This window comes from Habropoda laboriosa, unplaced genomic scaffold (assembly GCF_001263275.1).
Source record: "Habropoda laboriosa isolate 0110345459 unplaced genomic scaffold, ASM126327v1 scaffold126, whole genome shotgun sequence".
NCBI classification, from domain to species: Eukaryota; Metazoa; Arthropoda; class Insecta; order Hymenoptera; family Apidae; genus Habropoda; species Habropoda laboriosa.
In genome coordinates, this window is record NW_017100288.1 from 86,459 (window position 1) to 108,015 (window position 21,557).

General features: G+C 44.3%; 1 protein-coding gene across 1 annotated transcript in view; it reads left to right on the forward strand.

Moving 5' to 3' along the window:
• Positions 1-21,557, forward strand: part of LOC108573708 (neurogenic locus Notch protein-like) — a gene marked incomplete at its 5' end in the record, with an annotated part of 181,946 nt that overhangs the window by 83,731 nt on the left and 76,658 nt on the right. Inside the window, one exon of the mRNA XM_017936181.1 lies at positions 8,888-9,021. Within this exon, the coding sequence (XP_017791670.1) occupies positions 8,888-9,021 (134 nt within the window). The remainder of the gene's footprint in view (positions 1-8,887; positions 9,022-21,557) is intronic.

A 21,557-nucleotide genomic window follows, 5' to 3' on the forward strand; every position in this document is an offset into this window, starting at 1 on the left:
AAACTGTCGATGTTACACGTGGTCGTTGACTTACGAGTTGTGGGAATGTACTATACTGCTGTTCGTAAGTATCGGGACACTTGTTACGTACATTTGTGCGGCAGGTATTAAGTTCGTGGTGAGAGCGAGAAATATTTCAACCCTTTCGCCGCGGATGAGTTTAATGCGTAACGTGGGTTGGGTGAGTGATGGTAAATTTTCGTCATTTTGGCCGTTTCGTTTTAAAATTCGGTTGGTTGAATTAAGGTTGAAGTGAATTTTCAAAACGCCAGTATTTTCAAATTTTCAACACGCCAATAGGAATGAAAGGGTTAATGAAAATCTAAGGAAATTCCTACCAAGAACAGTAGGAAAAATTTGTGGAATGAGAAGGCACTTATGTCTGTGAAATATTGATCGAAGTTATTTTTCGGATGATCTAATGTCGTGTGATTTAAATTACATTTCTTCGACAAAGTTAAAATGGTATAATCAGTAGAAATGTATAGGGTGTTCACGCTGTTTGATTTTCCAGGGTTGTCCTCGTAAGAGGTAGATTTGTGAGAGAAATAGGAGAAGTCAATTAATATACAAAGTAGGATGGCTTCGATAGATTTTTTAAGTTTGCAATAGTTAACGCGTAACGACGACACCGCGAATTTTTTCAAATTTGGAGATTCTACAGTGGATTACGAATGGTAATTCATTCAGATCATTTTTTCGCTATCTCAGTTATACACAGAGATAGGTAAATTTTTATCATTGATATATATCACTCACGTGACACAAGAATCATAAATAAAAAATGAGACATAATTTTCTTTATCCGCATACAAAACCTTTCCCCGTAAAAAGGAAGTGATAAAAATTGCCAAGTCAGAGATTCGAGTTAAATTTCAAAAATTCCCGCCCGTAAATCATCCTCGCGAACGTCATACAGCTACAGGAAGGAAATTATCGAACAAAACACGTACAAGTTGCCTCGAACCAAGGAAAGAGAGACGGACACGTACGGAGCAAGCCTGTTCTGCAGTCTAGTTTCTCGTTTGGCGAAATGTAAACGCATAACGGAGCCGCTGATGTATAATCAATGAGATGATCTAGATCTCCGTTCGGAACAATGTTCCGTAAGCAGTTGTGTGCGAAGGAAGAATGAGAATGCGCGGGAACCGGAATACACCCTTGCGACATCCGTTACAGTTATCCTAACGCGTGGATCATTTTTCTCTCCCGCGATTGCCCATCGGTTTTACACAACCGTTCATAATCGACGATCCGACATCCCGTCGCGTTAAAAACGTCGTAAAATATCACAGACGGAAATCTCTCACACGCGATCGCCAGCTAACAGATTAAAAGACCAACCGTATGGAATTTTTTAAAAAGAACAACCTGTAGCTGAATTTACGTAATGTTTTTATGCACGATCAGATAAACGGCGAACAGGTTGATTGTTTTTCTTCACGCTCGACAGTTTCCTCGACGCCTAATGCAAAATTCCGCCATAACGTCCGGGCATTACGCGAAGCTGTAATGGTCACGAGCAATGCGTATCAATAGCTGAAGATGGTAGGTTATTATTAAAGCGGGTTTGCTTGTTTAATATTCCGTGCGAGGGGACGGGGCTTGGGGGCCTCGTAAAGATGATGAGGTGAACGAGGAGGCTGTCTCCGCTCCGCCGGATCGATGATGCCTCTCGATCGTGTGCGATTTCAATCTTCCCGCGCGTCGTTCCAATTTCGCGTCAATTAAACCGACGAACGGCCGGTCGTCGTAACGGCTCCTATCAATTTTCGTGGGCTACCCGCCCGCTAACGGCTCGTTGCAACGTTCGATTAAATCTCCCTTTTCCTCGATCTCGATCGAGAGCTGACGAGAGAGAGAGAGAGATCGAAGGCCAGTAGGAAGGAACAACGTTAGTAGCCTGACGAAAAAGCGACTCTTTCTCCGGCGTGTCCTTTTCTGTGCTCCTTCCCGAAGGTCCCCTTTGAAAAATGAACGGTGGATTGTTCTTTCTCCCCTTTCTCGTTCCTCTCCGTGTTCCTCTGTTCGTGGAAGAGGACCGTTCCTCCGGTTCCTCCGCTTTTATTCCGCATGAAATAACTGGACGTCGAAACGAATGGGGAAATTATGCCGCGGCCAATCGTACACACCCGGTTCTGCGGTGCAAAAACCTCTGCGGGGCTAGATCCTGCGTGGTCGCGGAGGACCCACGGCGTTAGGGAGATCCTTTTGTTTCACTTTTCTCTCTCTCTCTCTCTCTCGCCTTCTTTATCTGGAGGCGAAGGGATTTTTAAACGAGAGGGTGTCCGAAGGCGCGCAATGGAAGTCGCGGCTCGATGATAACGAGCCTTGGACCGATCGTGACAAACTGCGATCGATTCCGTCCGCTTCATCGATCTCGTCCCATTAGTTTCGTGCACTGCTGCACCTTTTTGCATTTGTCGTGCACGCGAGCGACCCCTTTCTTGCCGACGGTTTTGCAGGCATGCTTGCGCGTTGTTCTGAAACGGAACGACTTCATTTTGCAATGTTAACGCGTTTGGAATTGGACGGAGGAACCGAGGATCTGGTGAAATACGACCTTTGGCAGATCGTTCGATTTGGACCTGCTCGTCGTGGAAATTGATGTTGCGGAGAGTGAAATATTGGGAGGATAATGTTTCCATCGGCGTGACGAATCTAGTAGCCGAGACACGTTCGGTGTTGGTGGTAGAAGCCCTCGAACACTGAGGTCTTAATTGCCAGTAGAATCTTAATGCTCGTCGCGCGCCTAATTAATTAGCCGACCGAAAAAAAGAAGCGCGACTCTCGATGGACGCTCCGGTAGTCGATTTTCTTTGGTTTCTTTTTCTTTCAGATGGGCCAAGAGGAAAGCTAGATATTTTCAAGAATTATTATTCAAAACAATTCCCGGTAAAAAAATACGAAATTTCACCATTTCTTCCTAACCAGTTTTTTTTTGCCAAATAAATTATCCCCAAGGACTGATAATTCGTGTACATTCGGGATAACGAAACCAGTTGGAAGTAATTTCTCGACGAAACACAATGTGCCTAAAATTTCATTTAAATAAACGCCGTTTCATATGCACCAGCCCAACACGCGTATAAATATGTATATACGTTCAGACTGTCTCCATGTAAACGCATACGAAGGCGATTTTTACATTTACATTTTTGTAAGTGGACGGTGTCAAACGTCAGATAAAATCGGCTTGAAATATATACGGCCGTGTTCCCGACGGTTTTATATTTCCTTGTAAATTTCCGAATTTGTCGAAACGAGGGGAACGAAATAGTGAACGGGGTCCGATCCGAGAACTAACTCCCGTCTTCAACTTGTTCCTCCTCTTATCCCTCCTGTTTTTCATCCTATTCTTTTTTCTCCTTCGATCCTTTTTTCCACAGGGAAGAAGCGCGTGTGTGTTCGACGGCGAGGAGAGCACACCGCGTGTATTCGAAAGTCGGCTTCCCAACTGGTTCCCGGATCACTTCTGACATATTTTCTTCGTTTGACTGGCGAGACCCACGCTGAAACTTCCTCCTGTCGCGCTCGAAACCGCCGTGGCATCCGATATGAATCATATAACAGAGACGCATAAACATCAACGTGGCTAACCCTTTACCACGCGTGTCTGTGTTTGCATGTGTGTCCGACTGGTCGAAGAATCGAACGGGTCGTTGGAGGACCAACACACACGGTTTATACGTGTCCCTTTCGATACCTGCCGAGTGGCTGGACAACGGTCGAAGACAATGGTTGGGATTCGTAACAGAAACACCCACCTCGATACGAGAATCGTTTTCGTTTTCTCCTCCTCGCTCGTTTTCTTTCCCCTCGAAATATCGTTCGAGCGCACAATTTAGTTTTATGACCGCGTTGCGGAACCGGGTTTCATAAGCTTAACGTTCAATTTAAATATCCCGAGGAAGTAGAGAGAACACTGTGTGTCCGTCGGGTATATACCTTTTCGAGCCGACGATTTATTCCAGCATCCGCCGAGCATTGTTGCTCGGTAACGGCCCCCGAATGCTGTTTTCCATAAAGTAAGTGGAGCGAATTTCGCGTTCTCGCCGGACCATTCAGAGCCTCGCTGGTTGAAATCGTGGGTAATCTACGTGCGATCGGGGACTCTCTCGAAAAATCGAATGTATCGAAAATTATTGGCGGTCGTCGATGCGGAATAATGGATTAGACGAAGGGAGAGATTTGTAACGTGGGTCCTTTTTGGAGGAAGCTCTCGAGTACACAGGGTTGTTGGCTAGTTGGGTAGGGGGATGATCCCCGTTTTGCCCCTGGAAAAGCAGAGTTCGTTCGGCTTGTACGATGCCCGCAAGCCATTCCGTGTAAACAAGTGAAAATTAAATTCCAAAATTGGCCACCTTCGGTCTCGCGAAGGAGAGAGAGAGGCTCCCTTTAAGCGGGAGGGTCAACACGATTTAATCGGAATTTTCGTGCCTCCGGCACGCTCCTGCCGCCGGTCTGTTTGCCCGGCCGGCGCATAAATATTCATATGGACGGATTAAGCGCGATTCTTCGGGCGTCGGGTAAATTTACACGCGTTCGACGGCTGTGAAAGTAATTGTCCTAACGATGAGGAGAAAAGTGACTGCATGGGAAAGTATTTCGCTGATTGGCATAAATAAAAAGGAAAGATCAATCTTCAAAACGGTGCATTATTAACTTCATTGGTTTCGCGCCAAAGAGCAGAAAATTTGCATTTTTTAGGTTATGTCGTAAAATCAACGTCAAACAGCGATTTTACGACGAAGCTCGGAAGGGTTGAAAATATTATTTTAAATATTCGTAAATTGTATCGTATTACGTAATTTTAAGGAGTCCCGCGTAGAAGTTCGGTGAACACGTGACCGCTCGCAGCCAACCAGCGTCTGCGTAGAAAAATGCGCACAATTAGCGCACTACGAGAAAAAATGCGGAGAACCTGTAACAAATTTCGTTCCACGCCGTCTCGGCGTATACATGCAGGGAATATCGTGTAACTATCGAATTAGCAAAATTCTTGCATACTATCGACGATGGTGGAGGGACAGGGGCAGAGACCCGAGATGCACGCAATGATTCCGCATCGTTTCTACGACCTAGGGGCCCTATAGGTGGTAGCTGAAACGAGAGAATCTTACGCGGCTGGTGTGCGCGAAAGGGGGATAACGCGAGACATAGTCGAAGACTAACGAAGGGTGACGGAACGAGCCGAGGAGACTTTAGTTAACAAGCGTGAGCGAGAGGGATCGGCTGTGTTACACGAGGGGAGAAACAGTGATGGAAAACGGAGTCAGGACGACCCAACGGGGGGGAATAGGTTGTGACGCCGGCGGAGAGGGTCTCTGGTGACGGTGGCGCCCTCTGAACGGCCCACTCCTGAAAGTAAGGTTAGTCTGTCGCCAGCCGTTCGAGGACGATACACGTTCTACGCGCGTCTCTGCCGATTTCACCCCTTCGGTTCACCGCCGATTGTGGAAAATACGCGCGAAAAAACAGGTGGCTACGCGACGTGACATTTAATCGTGTCTCGAGTGTGTTTCGATAGTGACTGTAGTTGATACATCGCGATATTTCGTATCGTGTTTTCGGTTTTACGGGATTTTCCAAAGTGGCGCGCTCTACTCGGAAAAGACCGGCGAGCGTTGCGTAGCGTGTGGCGGTACCCTCCACGAATATTGGATATCAAGTTCGACTACGGGAATCGGGGTTCAGTGTTCTGTTCGAGTTGTAGACGAAGAACTGCGGTTTTGTGAAAACAGTGTATCGGAGAGAATAGCGAGCAGTTGGAGTAATGCGTTTGAAAATCAGCAGTTTGACAGAAGTACGTGAGACCAGATGAGATTTGGCAACGTCTCGTACCCCTCCGGTCAACCGTCATGGGCAGCAGCTCGTCGGCGATCCGACGTAACACAGGATAGAGGCAATTTGAGCGAATTTAAGAGAGTTTAAAGTACTCGTGCGGCACTGTCACGCGAAACGGACCAACATCGGTGCACGGATTCTAACTGGCGATTCTCTCGCGTCGAAGTGAAACGCGACGAAAAGCGACGCGAGTGAGCGTGAGAAAAGAGCGGCTACGTTTCTCTGCGGGGCGAGGAACGGCTGAGATATACACCTATAGACGGGGCTCACTCGACCGTCATGCTCCCTCTCTGTGCCCTGTGAACGATGTTTGTTTTTCTTTCTTTACGCGTTAACGTGTAGTTTATTTCGTTGCACACTTCATCTATACTTCGTTTGACTATCCACGCTTCGTACAAGTGGTCGGTATATAGAATCCACGAGGTGACATCTCGGTATCGCGGAGTGAAGTATTCGAGGACTACATCTGGTCGTTCAGACAATTACGTGCAATCGTGCGGAACCGACGGTTCTCTGTTTTGTTCCATTTCCAACGTTTCTCTTATTTTAATTCACCTCGCTGTCGGATACTCGACGTTTCTCCACGAGACGACGTATTGCACGAGACGCGATTTGAAGGAGAAATTCGAAAATGGACGTGTCGAAGATATCGTATATGACAGAGGAAGAAAAATGTATGCCCGTGATGGAATCGAACCGGTGATAAATCTCAATACCGGTCGAGAAGAGACAGTGCCCGCGGAAGCCGCCATTTTTTTTCTCTCGTGTACGTTTTCCCATGAAACTGTGCCCTGTCCGATCGGATACTTAATTGCTCAACAACTGTTCAGTTTGTGATAGGAAACTAGTGCAATCAACGGTCGTGTGAACTTGTGAATTTCTTTTTACATGTCCGTGTGAGCTTCAGTGTGAGGTGTGCGTGGATGTGTTTATTTTTTTGCTTAGTGTTCCGTAATTAAACGAAAACGAGGCAGTTTCGAGTCGATAACGATGGTGATTCTCGGAAATATCGTAAACACTCGGCGAGTCTCCGTCAAAATATGAGGAGAGTGTCCTTCCGTGACCCGAGGGAATCGATTTCGAGCGAAAATGTATCTCACACGTGTGTTCTTGGTACTTCTGCTGGCTGCCAGCTCCAGGTGTGTTTTTCATTTTTTTTTTCGATTCGACGAAATTCATACACAGCTGCGGCGTAGTTTGTTTTTCACGATGCAAAAAATAAAACAACTTTTTAGACGCTGGGTTAGGTTACTGGCATCGTTAGGAGAAGTAATACGAACGGTAAATACGAAATAAAACTTTTTATTAACGACGTGTAATATAGAAACGGATAATGAAACGAGTGTTATTAGGGTAATCTCGTTGATAGATTCGCGAAGGATATAAGTACGATTTAATGTTTACGTTCGTATTACGAAAAATGCTCTCTTCATCGAGTCACGTATGTAGGAAATAATATCGATGTGAAATTGACGCGGAAGAAAATAATAGTAATTTTGGAAATCTATCGTAATACGTATAATCGTGAAATTTACATGTGAAGTGTAGCGTTGGTATTTTTCTAGCAGTTCTTTGATTGTATTTATGCCGTTAAATATGCATTTTCAGCACTGCGTCAGATCTTTTTTATTGCATTTTATCTGCGTTAGAGAGAGTAGCGGCTCGTGTATTAATATTCGTGTAGTTCACGCATTTTTACTGTCGGCTGGAAGAGATGTGCATAAATATGCGCATAAAAAGTATCATGTTGAACGTAATAAAAAGTAGACGCTAAACCAGAACCGGTATTATAAATATTGATTGTTCCAATAGTTAACGCGGTTCATTGGTCTCACGTTGCCTTGATGAGAGTCAATGAATGGTAGAACTGTGAGAAATCGATCGAAATGATTCGCGTTTCCATCGTATATCTATTAACGCGAATATTCTTCATTTTTTGCGACTCTTAATGTTCATTACATGTAACATGATTCTTGGAAGATTATTTCGTATAATATCTCATACGTTCTCGTCGAAAAATTTATAGGTTAGGTGTAAATATTTTTCCGAAATAAATGAAGTAATATAATATTATATCGGTACGTAATATTGACTACATTGAATAATATTGAAATATTATTCGTATATAATACTTGATTAAAATATAGGCTGTGAAAATATTTTCAATTCGCTGAATATTTATTACGAAAAGCCATATACATTCAGCGTAATAAATACACGATTGAAATTGTTAATTACTGTTTATTAGAAATTTATATTTCTGAAGACAATTAATAAAGATAGAAATAATTTTGTAGGAAGTTTTATTAAAATAGTCGCCTAGACAAACATTCGTCAGTTCTTATTTGTCAATAATTTGAAACAGTTGGCAAAGTGTATAAAACTATTAATTAGAATTCTCTGGAAACATAATTTTCTTAAGAAATCTTAGTAGACAAGACCATTTGAGATTATTTAACCTGTTAACTGTGTTCACTTCTCAAGCAGAAATTTACCATTTCTGGTTTCTAATAAAAAGTTGCTAAAAATTATAATTAATTCATTTTATTTCAATGTATTTTACATTTAATATAGGTACAACAGTACAATTAAAGATGGACAATCCCCCGATACATAAACTGAGTTCCAAGTATTTCTTACACTCGTCTTGCACAGTTAACAGGTTATGTTAGTTACTCTCGAGAGTACTCTCAATGTCCAGTTCTTTGCTGGCACCCTCAACACCATATACACTAATAAATTTAACTCTCGAGAGTAACTCGGTGTATCTAAGCGAACCTGTTGATATCGTCGCGTACAAAATCGTTCGCTTACACTTTTCTCGATGACCCAAGCCAGGCCAGTTACTCTCTCCGGTGAGAGAGAAGCTCGGCCCGAGACACAGGCTGTAATTAGCGCTGAAAGACTTGATCACGCGGGCATTAACTAATAATTTATCGCCTGCGTCAATCGCGGTTTCATCAGATCGTTTAATCGATCGGCCCCGTTTCTGCAGACGCTTGTGTTAATCGGTAATTTCAACGAGACGTTTCCTTCACAGATGCATGTGTTCGAGTGGATACACTGGCCAGAATTGCGAGAACGAGTATATTCCCTGCGACCCATCGCCGTGTAAAAATGGCGGCACGTGTCGACAGATCGACAATTTGGAATACGAGTGCAGCTGCCCCGAGGGTGAGTCTCTTGAAATTGTTTTTCTTTATCAATTATTCGCGGATGAAAGGGCGGAAAGTGTCGGTAATTCCGTCCGGATTAATCTCACGTGTAGATTCTTACTTATCGACGGAGCACTTGAAATATTTCGTAGGAACGATGCATTTATTTTTTAATTCAGAGAAATTTCGTCTCTGATTTGTAACTCATTTAAATCCCACTGTTAGATTATTTAATTCTTACTATAGAAAATGTTATATTAAAATTAATTTTTGCAAAATATATTCTGCACTTAAAATGACTGAAAATTGCCGACACTTTCAATTATCCGACGTGCATGTACCACAGAATATTAAAACTTTCCGTATCCACGGCACAATCCTTCCAAGAGCCCGATTTCTCTTGATATAAACACTATCGGGATTCGAGTATTTCCTAAGGCGTAGAAAATCTCTTAATCGAGCTACACGTCGCGGTGGTTTTATGGTCACAAGTAGAATTGGACATCTCGTTAACACTTTCACAACAGCCTGTTACTTTTTCCACGGAAATTAATTAGCTCGCTGTTCAATCGAATTAACACTTCTTAAACAAACGAAATAATCCGAACGAGCAGCAATCCCCCAATTATTTCGAACAGTGTATCAAACGTGTTAGAGGATACCTAACAAAATGATTCAAATTGTTCCTCCGTGTACAATCGTTATCCCTATCGTAATCTCTCTCTCTTTGAAACTCTAATTACGAAAATTACACAACGTCTCCTCGAGCCTCTCTCTTATCTGAACACGGAAATGCGTGCTTCAATTTTCACAATGTTCAAAGAGAATACACGGTAAATCATCCTAATAGACAGTTTCCCCTTCGCTTATCTCCCAGACAAAACACCCTTTCCTTGAATTTGTCTATCTAAACGTGCCAACTAATAACCTGTCGCGTTAATTTTCGATGCGCGATGATCATCGCGATACGAAAACGGGAGGATCCCACGTGGTATCGCCTCCTCTGGCTGTTTAACATTTTCCCATAAGAATCTCGCGACAGAGCCGTCGTATCCTGTTCTCAAGCCTCCCCCGCGGTCGATCCACCGGAGCTGCGTTTTCGCGGCATTCTCACGAATTGAAAAGATCGACAGCCGCTTCGTCGTCTCTCCTTGAACTGGTTTTCGCGGAGGAGAACCGCGAGGAATGCGTCTCCGGGGGTGGGGAGGAACAAAGCCGGGCGAGTTGATTACCGCGGGACCACCGATTTGTCGTTTCGGCGTGCGCTAGACGGTGGTGTGCGCCTCTTTTCGAAGAAGCCGCGTTCCACGTTCCACTCTGTTTACGGCGGCAAGAAAGCCTCTCGCGGAGGCCCGTTGCGCAACCTTGTCCCAGGAGTGGATGCGTGGAGAGATAGAAAGGGACAGAAGGAGAGAGAGAGAGAGGCAGTAGGGAAGGAAAAAAGGAAGACAAAAGAGCACGTCTGTGGGGCAATGATTAGCTGGTGCAACAGGTACGACTTAAGCCAGGGGTGGTGGCCATTTATGCGCGTACGTACACGGTGGATGGTTAATGTAAAGCCTAGGGTCAGCCTAGCGTGGCCTTCTCGCTGGTCGGATCACAATGCGTGGTCCTGTCGTTCCCAGGCGGACCACAACCATGGCGACCCCACCTTCCACGGTTCTCTTCCCTCCTTCGTCTTTTACGCTGCTTTGCCTTCGGTCGCGCGCGCCTTTTCCCGTTAAAGAAGCAGCGCGGCGGCTAGCCCTGTGTGTTTGTTCCACCTTCGTGCTCTTCTCACCGATGAATTTCCGTCGGTTCACCGACTTCGCCACCACTGCCACCTTCACTCCGCCCTATCTTCTATCTAGGAAATTTCGTCACGGAATGAATTACTCCAGACCGAGTGAAATAATAATTTTCAACGCGAGGCAGATTATTTTCTTCACCGGTGAAAATGATGATTAAAGGGAGTTGGAGGGAACAGTTTTACGACTCCTTCTTTCTCCGTCAAAAATTACCATGTTACGGCGCTGTCAAAGCGTGGAGGAACGTGGAACGAGCAGTGTATTCGCGATCGAAGAAAAGGCTCGTTCGCGGATTTCATTCCGGTCTTCCTCGAGGCGGCGGTAGTTCCTCTGATTTAACGAGGCCGTGGACGAATCGTTGGCAATTATTTCGTTACAGCTCGAGGCGACGGTTTCTTTCAAACGTTGTTGCGAGGCCACGGCTCTCGTTATTTCCGCTCTACGTTGCCTCTGCCGGGCCCCGTGACACTCCAATAAGTGGTGAAAATCGAAACTCGTAAAAGGCGTGTCTGGATCACGTGCTCCTAATGGCCGGTGCTCCAGAGAGAAAGAGAGAGAGAGAGAGCTCGTTCGAGTTGTTCCTTATAGAGATGCCGGTCTTCGGGACGAGGCCATAACTATTCCGGAATCTCGGCGTTACGAGGAATCGTCGAGTTTCCTCGACTCGTCGTCCACGGGTTTGTCCATCGATTGCTCCGCGTTATTGCTTATACCCGGCCTTTTTTTTCACCTCCGCGATCTCTTCCTTTTATAAGATACTCCTTGGGCTGCTCGAATAGTTATTATCTGGACGGTCTTTGTTTATCGTTCTATTTTGTCGTAATTTTCTCCGAGAATTTTCGTTCGCTTCTACTTCTTCCCTCCGCCTGTTTGTCTATCTGACGGAGCAAAATCGCCAGGGACGATGGCCTAGACTTACTCCCTGGTATTTACAACAAGCTCGTAACTATTCTACCCGTAGACGACTTCTCTCTGTACGCTCGAAATGATTTGCTCGTGTAGTTAGTTATAATGGTTCAATTTGCAACACCGAGCTTACGTGCTGGCTCTCCTCTTCCTGCTCCCTGTCAACGTTCTTTTTCCTCGATTTTCTTCTTTCCACTAGCTTCAACGTTTCGTTGGACGTTTTTGCCTCCACGCGGTTACTTTCCGCGAAAGGATCGCCTTTTCAGCTGTTCCCCCAAGGATGAGGTTGTAACTATTCACGGCGAGCTGCGGGAGTGTTGCTCTCCTCGGGACTGGCTTCTCTTGCAGGGTCGATTTGGTCGCGTAGGTAGTTGTAATGGTTCAATTTGCAGCATCCAGCTTTCTTCGCTCCTCCGAGTCCGCCGAGTTTCTACTTGGTTTCGTGTCGAGCACGAGCCACCTTGCTCTTTCGCCTTCGTCTCCTTTTCCTTTGCTTCTCGTCTCTCCCACTTGCCTCTCTGCAAGAGCCCAGCCAGCCAGGGAGAGGCAGAGGACGACCTCGGCCGACCGGAGATTTCCCTGGTCGACGATCTGATCACGCCTCCTCCATTCCATTCCGCTAATTAGAAACTGCTCTATCGAGCACCGGTTAAACGATTAACCGCACGCCCATAGATTAATCGACCGCGCGACCGAGATAGCGACGATCCAAGGGCTTTGCTCGTTTTCTCCCGTGTTTTTGCTCTACGCGCACTTCTATTTCTCCTGTTACTCTCTAAATTGAATCCTCGCGACGATGCAAACGAAACAGGAATTAAACGAAGCAGAAGAAGCTTCTGGCTGCTGCTGCTCCTTCGATCTTGATATCGTGTGCTCGGAACGATTAAATCGCGTTCTTCCTCCTCCCCCCTTTGGCCGCAGGCACGAATTCTCCGGTTTTATGGAGTTGTGCACTCGAGGAAGCGGATTCGAAACGCGCGTTTCCATCGAGCATCGTGCATCTTCGCTTAATTTCCCCTACCACCTGTTTCTCGCGATTCCCTTCGAGTTACTTCTTCGTGCACGATTCGATTAAGCTCGGTGGTTACACTCGATTCGAGATCGTGTCGAAGGTTCGAGTGGTACACGCGTCCGCGCGACAAGAGGCGCGGGCCCGCGGAAAACGCGAGAACGTGATTCTTGCACGCGTGTTGCGGCGAAACACGCCGAGGGGTTATACGCGTTCCAGCTGATTTATGCCAACACACGAGCATAAAGTGCGTACCGTGCGGGAGAGAACGCTCGGGGATGGAGGAACGGCAGAGAGGCGCGAGTTAGGGACACGCGTTGGCTTTCGCCATTCCAGGGACCCCTTCCTGCGGTCGGCTGTTACGCATGTCGCACTTAAGCGAGCAACGATGTGTCACGAGGGTTGCAAGCGAAATGGATCAGGGTCACGGAGTGCGCTTTTTCGTATTGTTCGTGGTTAATTGTTTAATTGCCTTGGAGAATTGGCGTTTGAATCGATTCCTTTTTTCACTTCTCTTTGTAGTTTCTGTTAGTGCCAAGTTTCTTGAGTATATTGTGCTGAAAGAATTTTTCAGAAATTTTCAATGTTAACGAAGATAACGCGCTTTTCTTGGAGCTACGATTTTCAAACTGGTTGAGGTGATTTTGTTAAAAATTAATCAGGCGATTAACTTGGAATTAAGTAATTTTCTATTTCTTTCGAGAGTGTTTTTGCACGAGTTCGCGATGCAACGCGATCTATTTTACTAAAGATCGTAACGTTAGTGAAGATCGTAACTCTTCACTCCGATGTTTCGACACCGCGTATCGTACAGTGTCTTTCCTTACGAACGTTTCCGGAGGTAAGGAATGATACTTGAGATGTGTCTTTTGGTTTTACTTGTCCTCGTGAAGTGTCTTTTTTGAACTCTTTATTTTGTGGTGGTGCGTGGGTATATATTGGGTCGGTGTATGTTCTGATTGGTTGGACGTTGAAGGTGGTGGAAAAGAAGGTCTCGAAAAATTCGAAGGTGTGATTGGATATTAGGGAACTAGTGGAAGGAGAACGTGAGGGTGAAGGTGGTGTGCAAAAGTCGAGCACTGTCCAGTTAGCATTGTCATTTTATTTCCTCGACCAATCTGGGCCAATTTATACGAGAATAATTTGTCGGATTATGAAGACAATAAGCTGACTCGCGAGATAGGTCATTAAGAAGCACATGATTGATCATCATCGATTAAAGCACCGTGCAGTGCTTTGCTTCGTTCATTTTCATTATCCTGCCGTATTAATTCCAATTACACAGACGTACTAAAATCGCGTGCATATCTCATAAATACTAATAGAATCCTGCTAGATTATTTCTATTATAACGAGGAAGAGAATTAAACGAAGCTAATAGTAATTTACCGATTTGAAACAGTGCAAACGAGCCTAATCAAGCAGATCGTAAACGCTGTTCGTTCGCTTCTTTCATACCGAGAGAATCTTAAATTTCACGAATGAAAGAAACGCCAGGACGTGGCTTAATAAATGTCACCGTGGCTGGTATGAAGTGGGACTTACTGTGCAGAGATTAGGAATGCGGGTCTAATTGGTTTTAGTGTAATAAACAATCGTAAAAAGAGGGGATTGTTTAAAACACGTATTTTTGTCATTGGCCAAAATGGTCATATCTACAAATCGAATCATAAATTCATCAGATTCAGCTACCTGTGACTTTTTTCTATTTCCAAAATTGATATTGAAGCTCGAGGGGTGAAGTTTCGACATTGTGAAAGAGATACAAATTGAATCGTAGCAAGTACTTAACTTGATTGGGTAAAATGATTTCCAAAAATTATCTGAGGCATGGCAGAATCATTAGGATCGCTGTATAAATGCAGGAGGAGACTATTTCGAAGGGAACGAAAGCGAAATTTAGGTTGGTTGATTAATAAAAATTTGATCAGCACGGTTCGCTTTCTTTCTGATAACGATTTGACGAATTTCAAAGCAATAAGGGTTTTAACCCTTTGCGTTTCAAATAGTCGAGTTAGTCGCACTCATTTGCCCACTTTCGAGCTGTACCGTGTAGTTTGCTTTTATTTCAATATTTCAGAGTGATATTAGTTGTGTGCATAAAAAAAATATTTATTATACGATATTTGAAGGTAAAAGTTCTTATGTCGAGTCTGACTCGACACAGGGCCGCAAAGGGTTAAGGAAATCCTTAAAACCACCGATTTTCAGAGGTGCCGGGAACCTTGTCTCTGTTACATTCCTATAAATAATTATTCGCTCAATTTCATTTTCAAACGAAACGCGCTTTTGCACACACTTTGGATTATTAGAGTTAGAGATTATGGAAGCAAGCACAGCGATTTTCTCATCTCTGCACACTCAGTTCCTATCTTTCTCCATCTTCTTCGGCAACGGTACTCGAATTTTATCACCGAAGCAGGATCCTTCTCGCTGCCTACGCGCCGATAATTCGCGTCTTCTTTTCTTCCACGAAGCGACGACTCGGCGAGATTTATCGACACCTCCGCGTTACATTGTTCTCGTCGAACAATCTCTCGACAGGTTTTAATTAAAACGATGCCCCTCTGGACGCGGCTCGAAATCGTCTCTGGCCTCGTCTCATCTCGCCGCGTCGAATAATTAATAGCGAGGAACATCTGGGTACAAAGGGAGCGCGTTAGACGACGTCTAACAAGTGTCCTCAACGGCGTACCACCATTCTCGCGCATTGTCAAGGCTCGTCTAACTCTATTCCGGCCTCCGTTCTCGACGCTTGGCTCGTTCTTCAGCCTTGTCTTCTGTAGGTGGTTGACACCGCGTTGCTTGTCGCTGGTAGGATAGGTGGGAACACGGACACCCGTGAGTAGCACATCGGTGTTGTAATCTACTTTTATCCCCGGATAGCGAGTGAATCTTTTGCTGAGTGACCGTTTCGTAGTTGTGGGTATTGATTATTCCGCGCAGGTGGTAGACAATTGAAATTTTGCGTGGTCGATGTAGTTTCGTTGTTTCTTCTGGCTTCGGTTCACGTCTTCTTTGCTCGTGGATGCTGTGGCGACTGTGTTTGTTGCGTCGTGCGCTTCGAACAAGCGGTACGTTCGAGAGTGGTGGCGCAGGATTGTCGCTGGTTCGTGGTGTGGGTTGTTTGCTGGTATGATTACGTTAAAAGAAAAAGACTTTATTTTGAAGAGTGGTAGTTTACGTGGTGTTTGTCTACTTTCCTTTTTTGATCTGACGTGCGCCGCGTTTAGGGGTATAAGGTGGTGGTCTTCGCCAATGGGAACGGGTCTACCCCCTTGGACGGTCCTCCCTGGCCCGCGAGCATGCCGCCCACCCTGGAATTTCCAAGTTGTCAGGGTGGTGATACGTCGCGATGGCGGGGTAGTGAGGCCCAAGGGTAGCCCGCGCGTAACGGGACTTTGGGCGGTCAGGGAGACGCGAGAGGTTTTATGACATGTCTGTGTCTATTGAATGTTGACGAGTGGGCACCGGGAAGGTATATGGCCATAAAACGCTTCCTGGGCTTCGTGGCCAATTGGAAAGAAAAATTAATTAACGCGAAGGAGAAAAGGGGCGCTTTCGGCGTCCATGTCATAAACCCAATCCCTAACAGTGTTAATAATTACCACCATTTTGTTTATTAAATCACCGTGTTGTGGAAATTAATTTAATGTAACGATGAAGGTTTTCTGAAACGTTTTGTGCAAATAATATGTTTATGATGTTAACAGAAAAATTAGGGTGGTTTTTATTTTATGAAATGTAGTATTTAGTGATTCTTCACACTGGTGAGGACACTCGGAATTTAATTCCTTTTTTATTTTATGGAAATAGCTTGGCAATTGAAGTTACTCGAATTCCATAGTTTTTATAGTGAAATAGAAATTCAGACTCATTTGTGAGACGAGTAGTTTGTAATTGTAGACGAGATTGTTATAAAACTTACTTTTGAGGCCTGTAGATACCTTTAATAGTTTATCCAAATGAAAGTTCATTATTGAATAATTAATTAATTAATTAACCAACATCTGTAGAAAAGAACACTCAAATTTCACTACTACTTTCTCTATTCTCATATCCAATTATAAACAAGAGTAATTAATTCCAAGAAGCTTCGAAATCTTTCTCGTTCACTTTGCAAGATCTAATCTCCAAGTTTACAGTTACCATTTACTTTGAGCACTCGAAAGGTAGATACTTGACGCAGTATTAACAAATGAGCCACTCAGAAGCCAAAGTGACTAGCTTCACCAAATTAAATTTCTTTTATATATGAAAACTTAAGCACCAAGCATGTGCTTTCATACTAAAATCGCAAGTGGCTTCTAAGTGCCTCAAAAGTCCCTTCTCTGATATTTCAACCACGTAAAAAGTCTGTACATTTAAACACACCAGAAGCTCCCTTTTCTCGTGTCTCTGAAAAAGAAAAGAGGAAAAAGTGGATAAGACAGTCGGAGAAAAGAGCTTCCGAGGGACACGTATCATCCCGGTTGATTCGCGCTGGCTGGAGACAGTGACAGATACCGGTCGTTGTTGTCCGTGGCTGGTTGGAGCGCAGAGAGTATCGGTATACTGGTGGCATTTCGTTCTCATAAAAGCTGGCGTGGGCACGATAAATGAGTCCGAGCCACGGAACTAGGCAAGCTAGAGCTTCCAGCTGAAAGTCTCGTATCTGTTATTCAAGTCTCCGGTACCACCGACTTTGTGAACGTAATAGAACTATTTTTCCGGTGGATCGTATCAAATTTCGGAGTAATCCGTGCCACGACACAGGGATGCTGTGTATGTACCCCCATATAAACCTGATCCATTGTAGGTAATCGGTTACTCGGGAAGAAAATTCAATTTACCGTAGATCCTTTTGTGAGATTATATCGAACGCCCTTATTGAGACCTCGTGAAGAACTTGGATTTATTGTATTAGAGGATACATAGAGGAGGATATTTTATAACACTTATTGTTCTGGGAGATTTTGAGGAGTTTTCAGATTTAGGGGAGTTTGAGAGTCTTTGGAAAAAAATTAGTAAGGAATGTGATTGCTTGTAAATGATTTTGAATATAAAAGTACCATTCGATCGATTATGATGTATAAATCACATCTAGTGTGTGATAAAATTTAATTTCATGATAATTTAAATTTAAGTTGAGATATCAGACTAATTGCTTTATGTTGCTTCATAAAATAACTGATCAAGAGTGCATCGAATTCGTTTGCTTAAAACCAGTAGCATTATAGTTTCCATGTACAAAGTTATTCCTTTCGAAAGCTAGCGAAGCAATCAGAAAAACTGCATTCAACATGTTTTATTAATCTTTTCGGTTGTACTACGATTTATCAGGCATCCTGTATAGAAAAGCTAGCACGAAAAATACCAGCGATACCATCCTTCTTTCCCAAAGTTTCAATCACCGCGATCCTGGGTAAGCACACTCTCTTCTAGCCACAGGGGAAATTGGTGAATAGTCGTCCGATTACCATTTAATCGAGTCCACATGTTCAGCGACAAGAGTGTCTCCCGCGAGAAGTGGTTTCGACGGATCCAGTTTTCCCACGATTCCGACAAATCGGCACAGATGCAACTATGAACCCTTTTCGTGCCGAACTTAGGGGTCGCTAGGCGGTGCTGTGCACCTCTCCTCGGGGGAATTCACCGAAAATCGGGGCGCGCGATGCATAATGCAGAAGTGCAGCCCGCTCGTAAAGCATAAGCGGCTCCATTATGTCGTGGAAGGTGAGTCGTGACAGGGCCGTATCCACGAGTGCCACTCGATGTCGAGGAAATCTCGCGGAGAAACCCAGAGAGAGAGAAAAGAAGAGAGGCAGAGAAGAAAAGAAAGAGAGCGAGAGAGAGTAAGAGAGGAAGAACGAAAGGAAGAGAGAAAGGAGGGAGGCAGGGAACGAAAGAAACAGAGAAAAGGAGAAAACGAGAGATTGGGAGAACGAAAGGAAGAGAGTAAGAGAGAGATCTTGGTCCCTTTTATCCCAACCTCAGCCTCTCTCCCGCCCCCTCGGGAGAGAGGAATGATAAATCCACACCCACGCGATGTAAACCGAGCTTTCTGGACACGGTGGAGTAGCCATGGTAGCAAGTCGGTCGAGAATCGACCGCGCCCTACACGCTCCTGTATACGTGTATCTGTATGTATCTGCTTTCATACGTGTGAATGTTGTTCGGGGTTATAAATCTGGATTAATTTAATGCATCCGTTGAATCTCAATAACGATCGGCGGCGGACATGACGTATTTGCATGCGTGTTAGAACGACGGCCGAGTCCCGAGCCACCGATTCGATCCGGAGCGACGATAGAAGCGACGCGTTTCGAAAAATAAACCGACAAGAACGAACAGTTGATGCGACACGCAGATTGCCACCACCGGAGGCTTGTGGCTAATTTGTCCCCGGCTAGTCGAACCGCGTCTATCCTTGCTCCTCGTCATCCTTTTGCACACTTCGATCCGTTGAAATGTTGAACGAGTTGTGGTATGTATCATGGGTGCAGTGAATGTTCTTTCACAGAATATTTTGCAAACCTTTGCGATTCGACAGTTCTGTAGTCCCTGACATTCCCCATTTTTCAATTTAGATCAATATTATTCTAAACACACCACTAAATTTTATTTAAAAAAAGGCGTAGTGATCGCTTTCTCGTTTCACAATCCCAGTCTATTTTTTAAATTTTCCCCGTTAAATCATTCCTGTCGCTGTAAAACTGCTTTAGCGTGTCTATCTCTCGCGGCACGAACACAGGCAACATCTACCCATTGAGCAATAAAAGCGACAAAGTGAGAGTGCAGAGAACGACGAGAAATTGTCGATAGGAAAGCACGTCGGGACTTTCCAGCATGTAGTCGCGGTACAACCTGGGAAAGTGGAATGGCGGTGAGTAGAGGAAGAAGGGATATGCAGTTGATCGAATTAGGAAACTAGACCACAAAAGCCGGCTCGTAAGAAGAAACACGAGAAGGAGTAGGTTTGTAAGAGAGAATCCTCTTTAGCTCGACCTCGAGCACGACGATTCGCCGGCTAGTGATGAAACATTCGGCCGAATCAAGCAGATGCAAAGGATCCTCTCCGCGAAACAATGGGTCCGATCGATACAATGGGGGCGAAGGGCGGGGAGGAGGTGATCTCCATAGAAAGGGGACCACACCCCGTAGAAGGAGACCGCGTTCGCTTTAGCGGCCTGCTGGAAGTCGTTCCAGGGACCCACAAAGACCGTACAGAGTCATTGACTTGCTCGTAAAGCCACAGTGCGGTGTGCCAGTACCTTATTCTTGTTTTTCCATCCTCCTCCTCGTCTTCTTCTTCTGCCTCTTCTTCTTCTACGTCTTCGTAACCCCCTCCTTTCTCTTGGTCTGCTCTTTTTCCATCGGTTCTTATTCCTTGCTTTCGATACCATCTACGAACTCGCCAACCTTCTCGTACTCTTCATATTTTACCATTACCATATCAGGTTCTCCTCGATTCCCTTATTAAATATAGTTACGTAGATGCGCTCACGTACCGGAGCCACGCACCTCTGATCATTTCTATACCTGCGTAGTTCCCGGTGTGTCTTCTTAGAGGATGATGAGTTCGTTGGTCCCTTCGATCATCTTCCGGATTTGCAGCTTTTCGTGCTTTCTTTGGGGGATTTTTTTTTTAGGTGCTTTTGTGATTTGTTTTTGGATGTGGTGAGGAAGGTTGCTTTGTGTGCGTGTTTATTCATCTTTTGGCTGTGTAAAATTAGCGATGAGGATTTGAAATGTTTTCGACATTCAGAGTTATTTTGTGTTAGACTTGTTTCAAGGCTGGCGACTTTTCTATTGGATAGAAAAAATTGAACCAAGCGTTTATTTAATCCTTAAGAGTGTCGCTATCTTCTCAACCGTAATCAGTAGTTTAAACAAATTTTTCACAAAATGGCAGTCGGTCAAAGGCAAATATAAGTTTTTTCCTGCGATTTTCGTAAGTTTTAGCTGCTAAAAAGCGAAGTTTTTAAAATATTGATCTGATTTTACTTAGGACGACAGCTACAGATATTCCGAGTATGCAGTATAAAGGAGAAAGCAATCGGTCCAATAGTTTTCGGGGAAACCTAGGGAGAGCCTTGAAAAACCTGATTTCCAGACAGTCGCGTTTAAAGATTTTCGAAAATTCGAGCCATGGTCTTGAATCGTTCAAACCCTGTCGGAAAATAGTTTCAGAGACGTACTCTCCAGGAGTGCAAAATCCCAGAAAAAGGTATCGATTTTTTTGACCGCTTTAATTCGCTTGAAAACGAAGCGGTAAAAGTAACTCGTTGACGAGGGTCGTCGACATTTTTCGGATTCAGTTTTATACGCGCCGATTTTAATTATTTTCGATACACCAGAGGCTTGCTGGTCATCGAAAACGAGTCGCCACTTTCTTTCCGCGTTCGAGATATGCAAATGGCGGGCACTCGCTTGTGTGCCGCGCGAATGCAATTTTCCTGGCCGCGTCGGGGAGTGTTAACGTGCCGCAGATTACTGACGGCACGAGACTCTTGCGATCATCCACGCGTCCCTCGTATATACTAGTAAACCGTTAATGTGAATAATGATTAACTACCTGCACCGGCTACTGTATTTTAGGAAGAACTAATTTAACGTGCTGGGAGCACGGTAATCATTATCGTTGCGCAGATTTTTCCTGCAAAAGTAGTTTGAAACTTGTTGCTCCTTCGGGAGGCATGAATTAAATGGCATAGCGTACTAAATTCAGTAAATTATGTATATTTTTTTTTTTTTTTTTTTTTTTTTTTTTTTTTTTTTTTTTTTTTTTTTTTTTTTTTTTTTTTTTTTTTTTTTTTTTTTTTTTTTTTTTTTTTTTTTTTTTTTTTTTTTTTTTTTTTTTTTTTTTTTTTT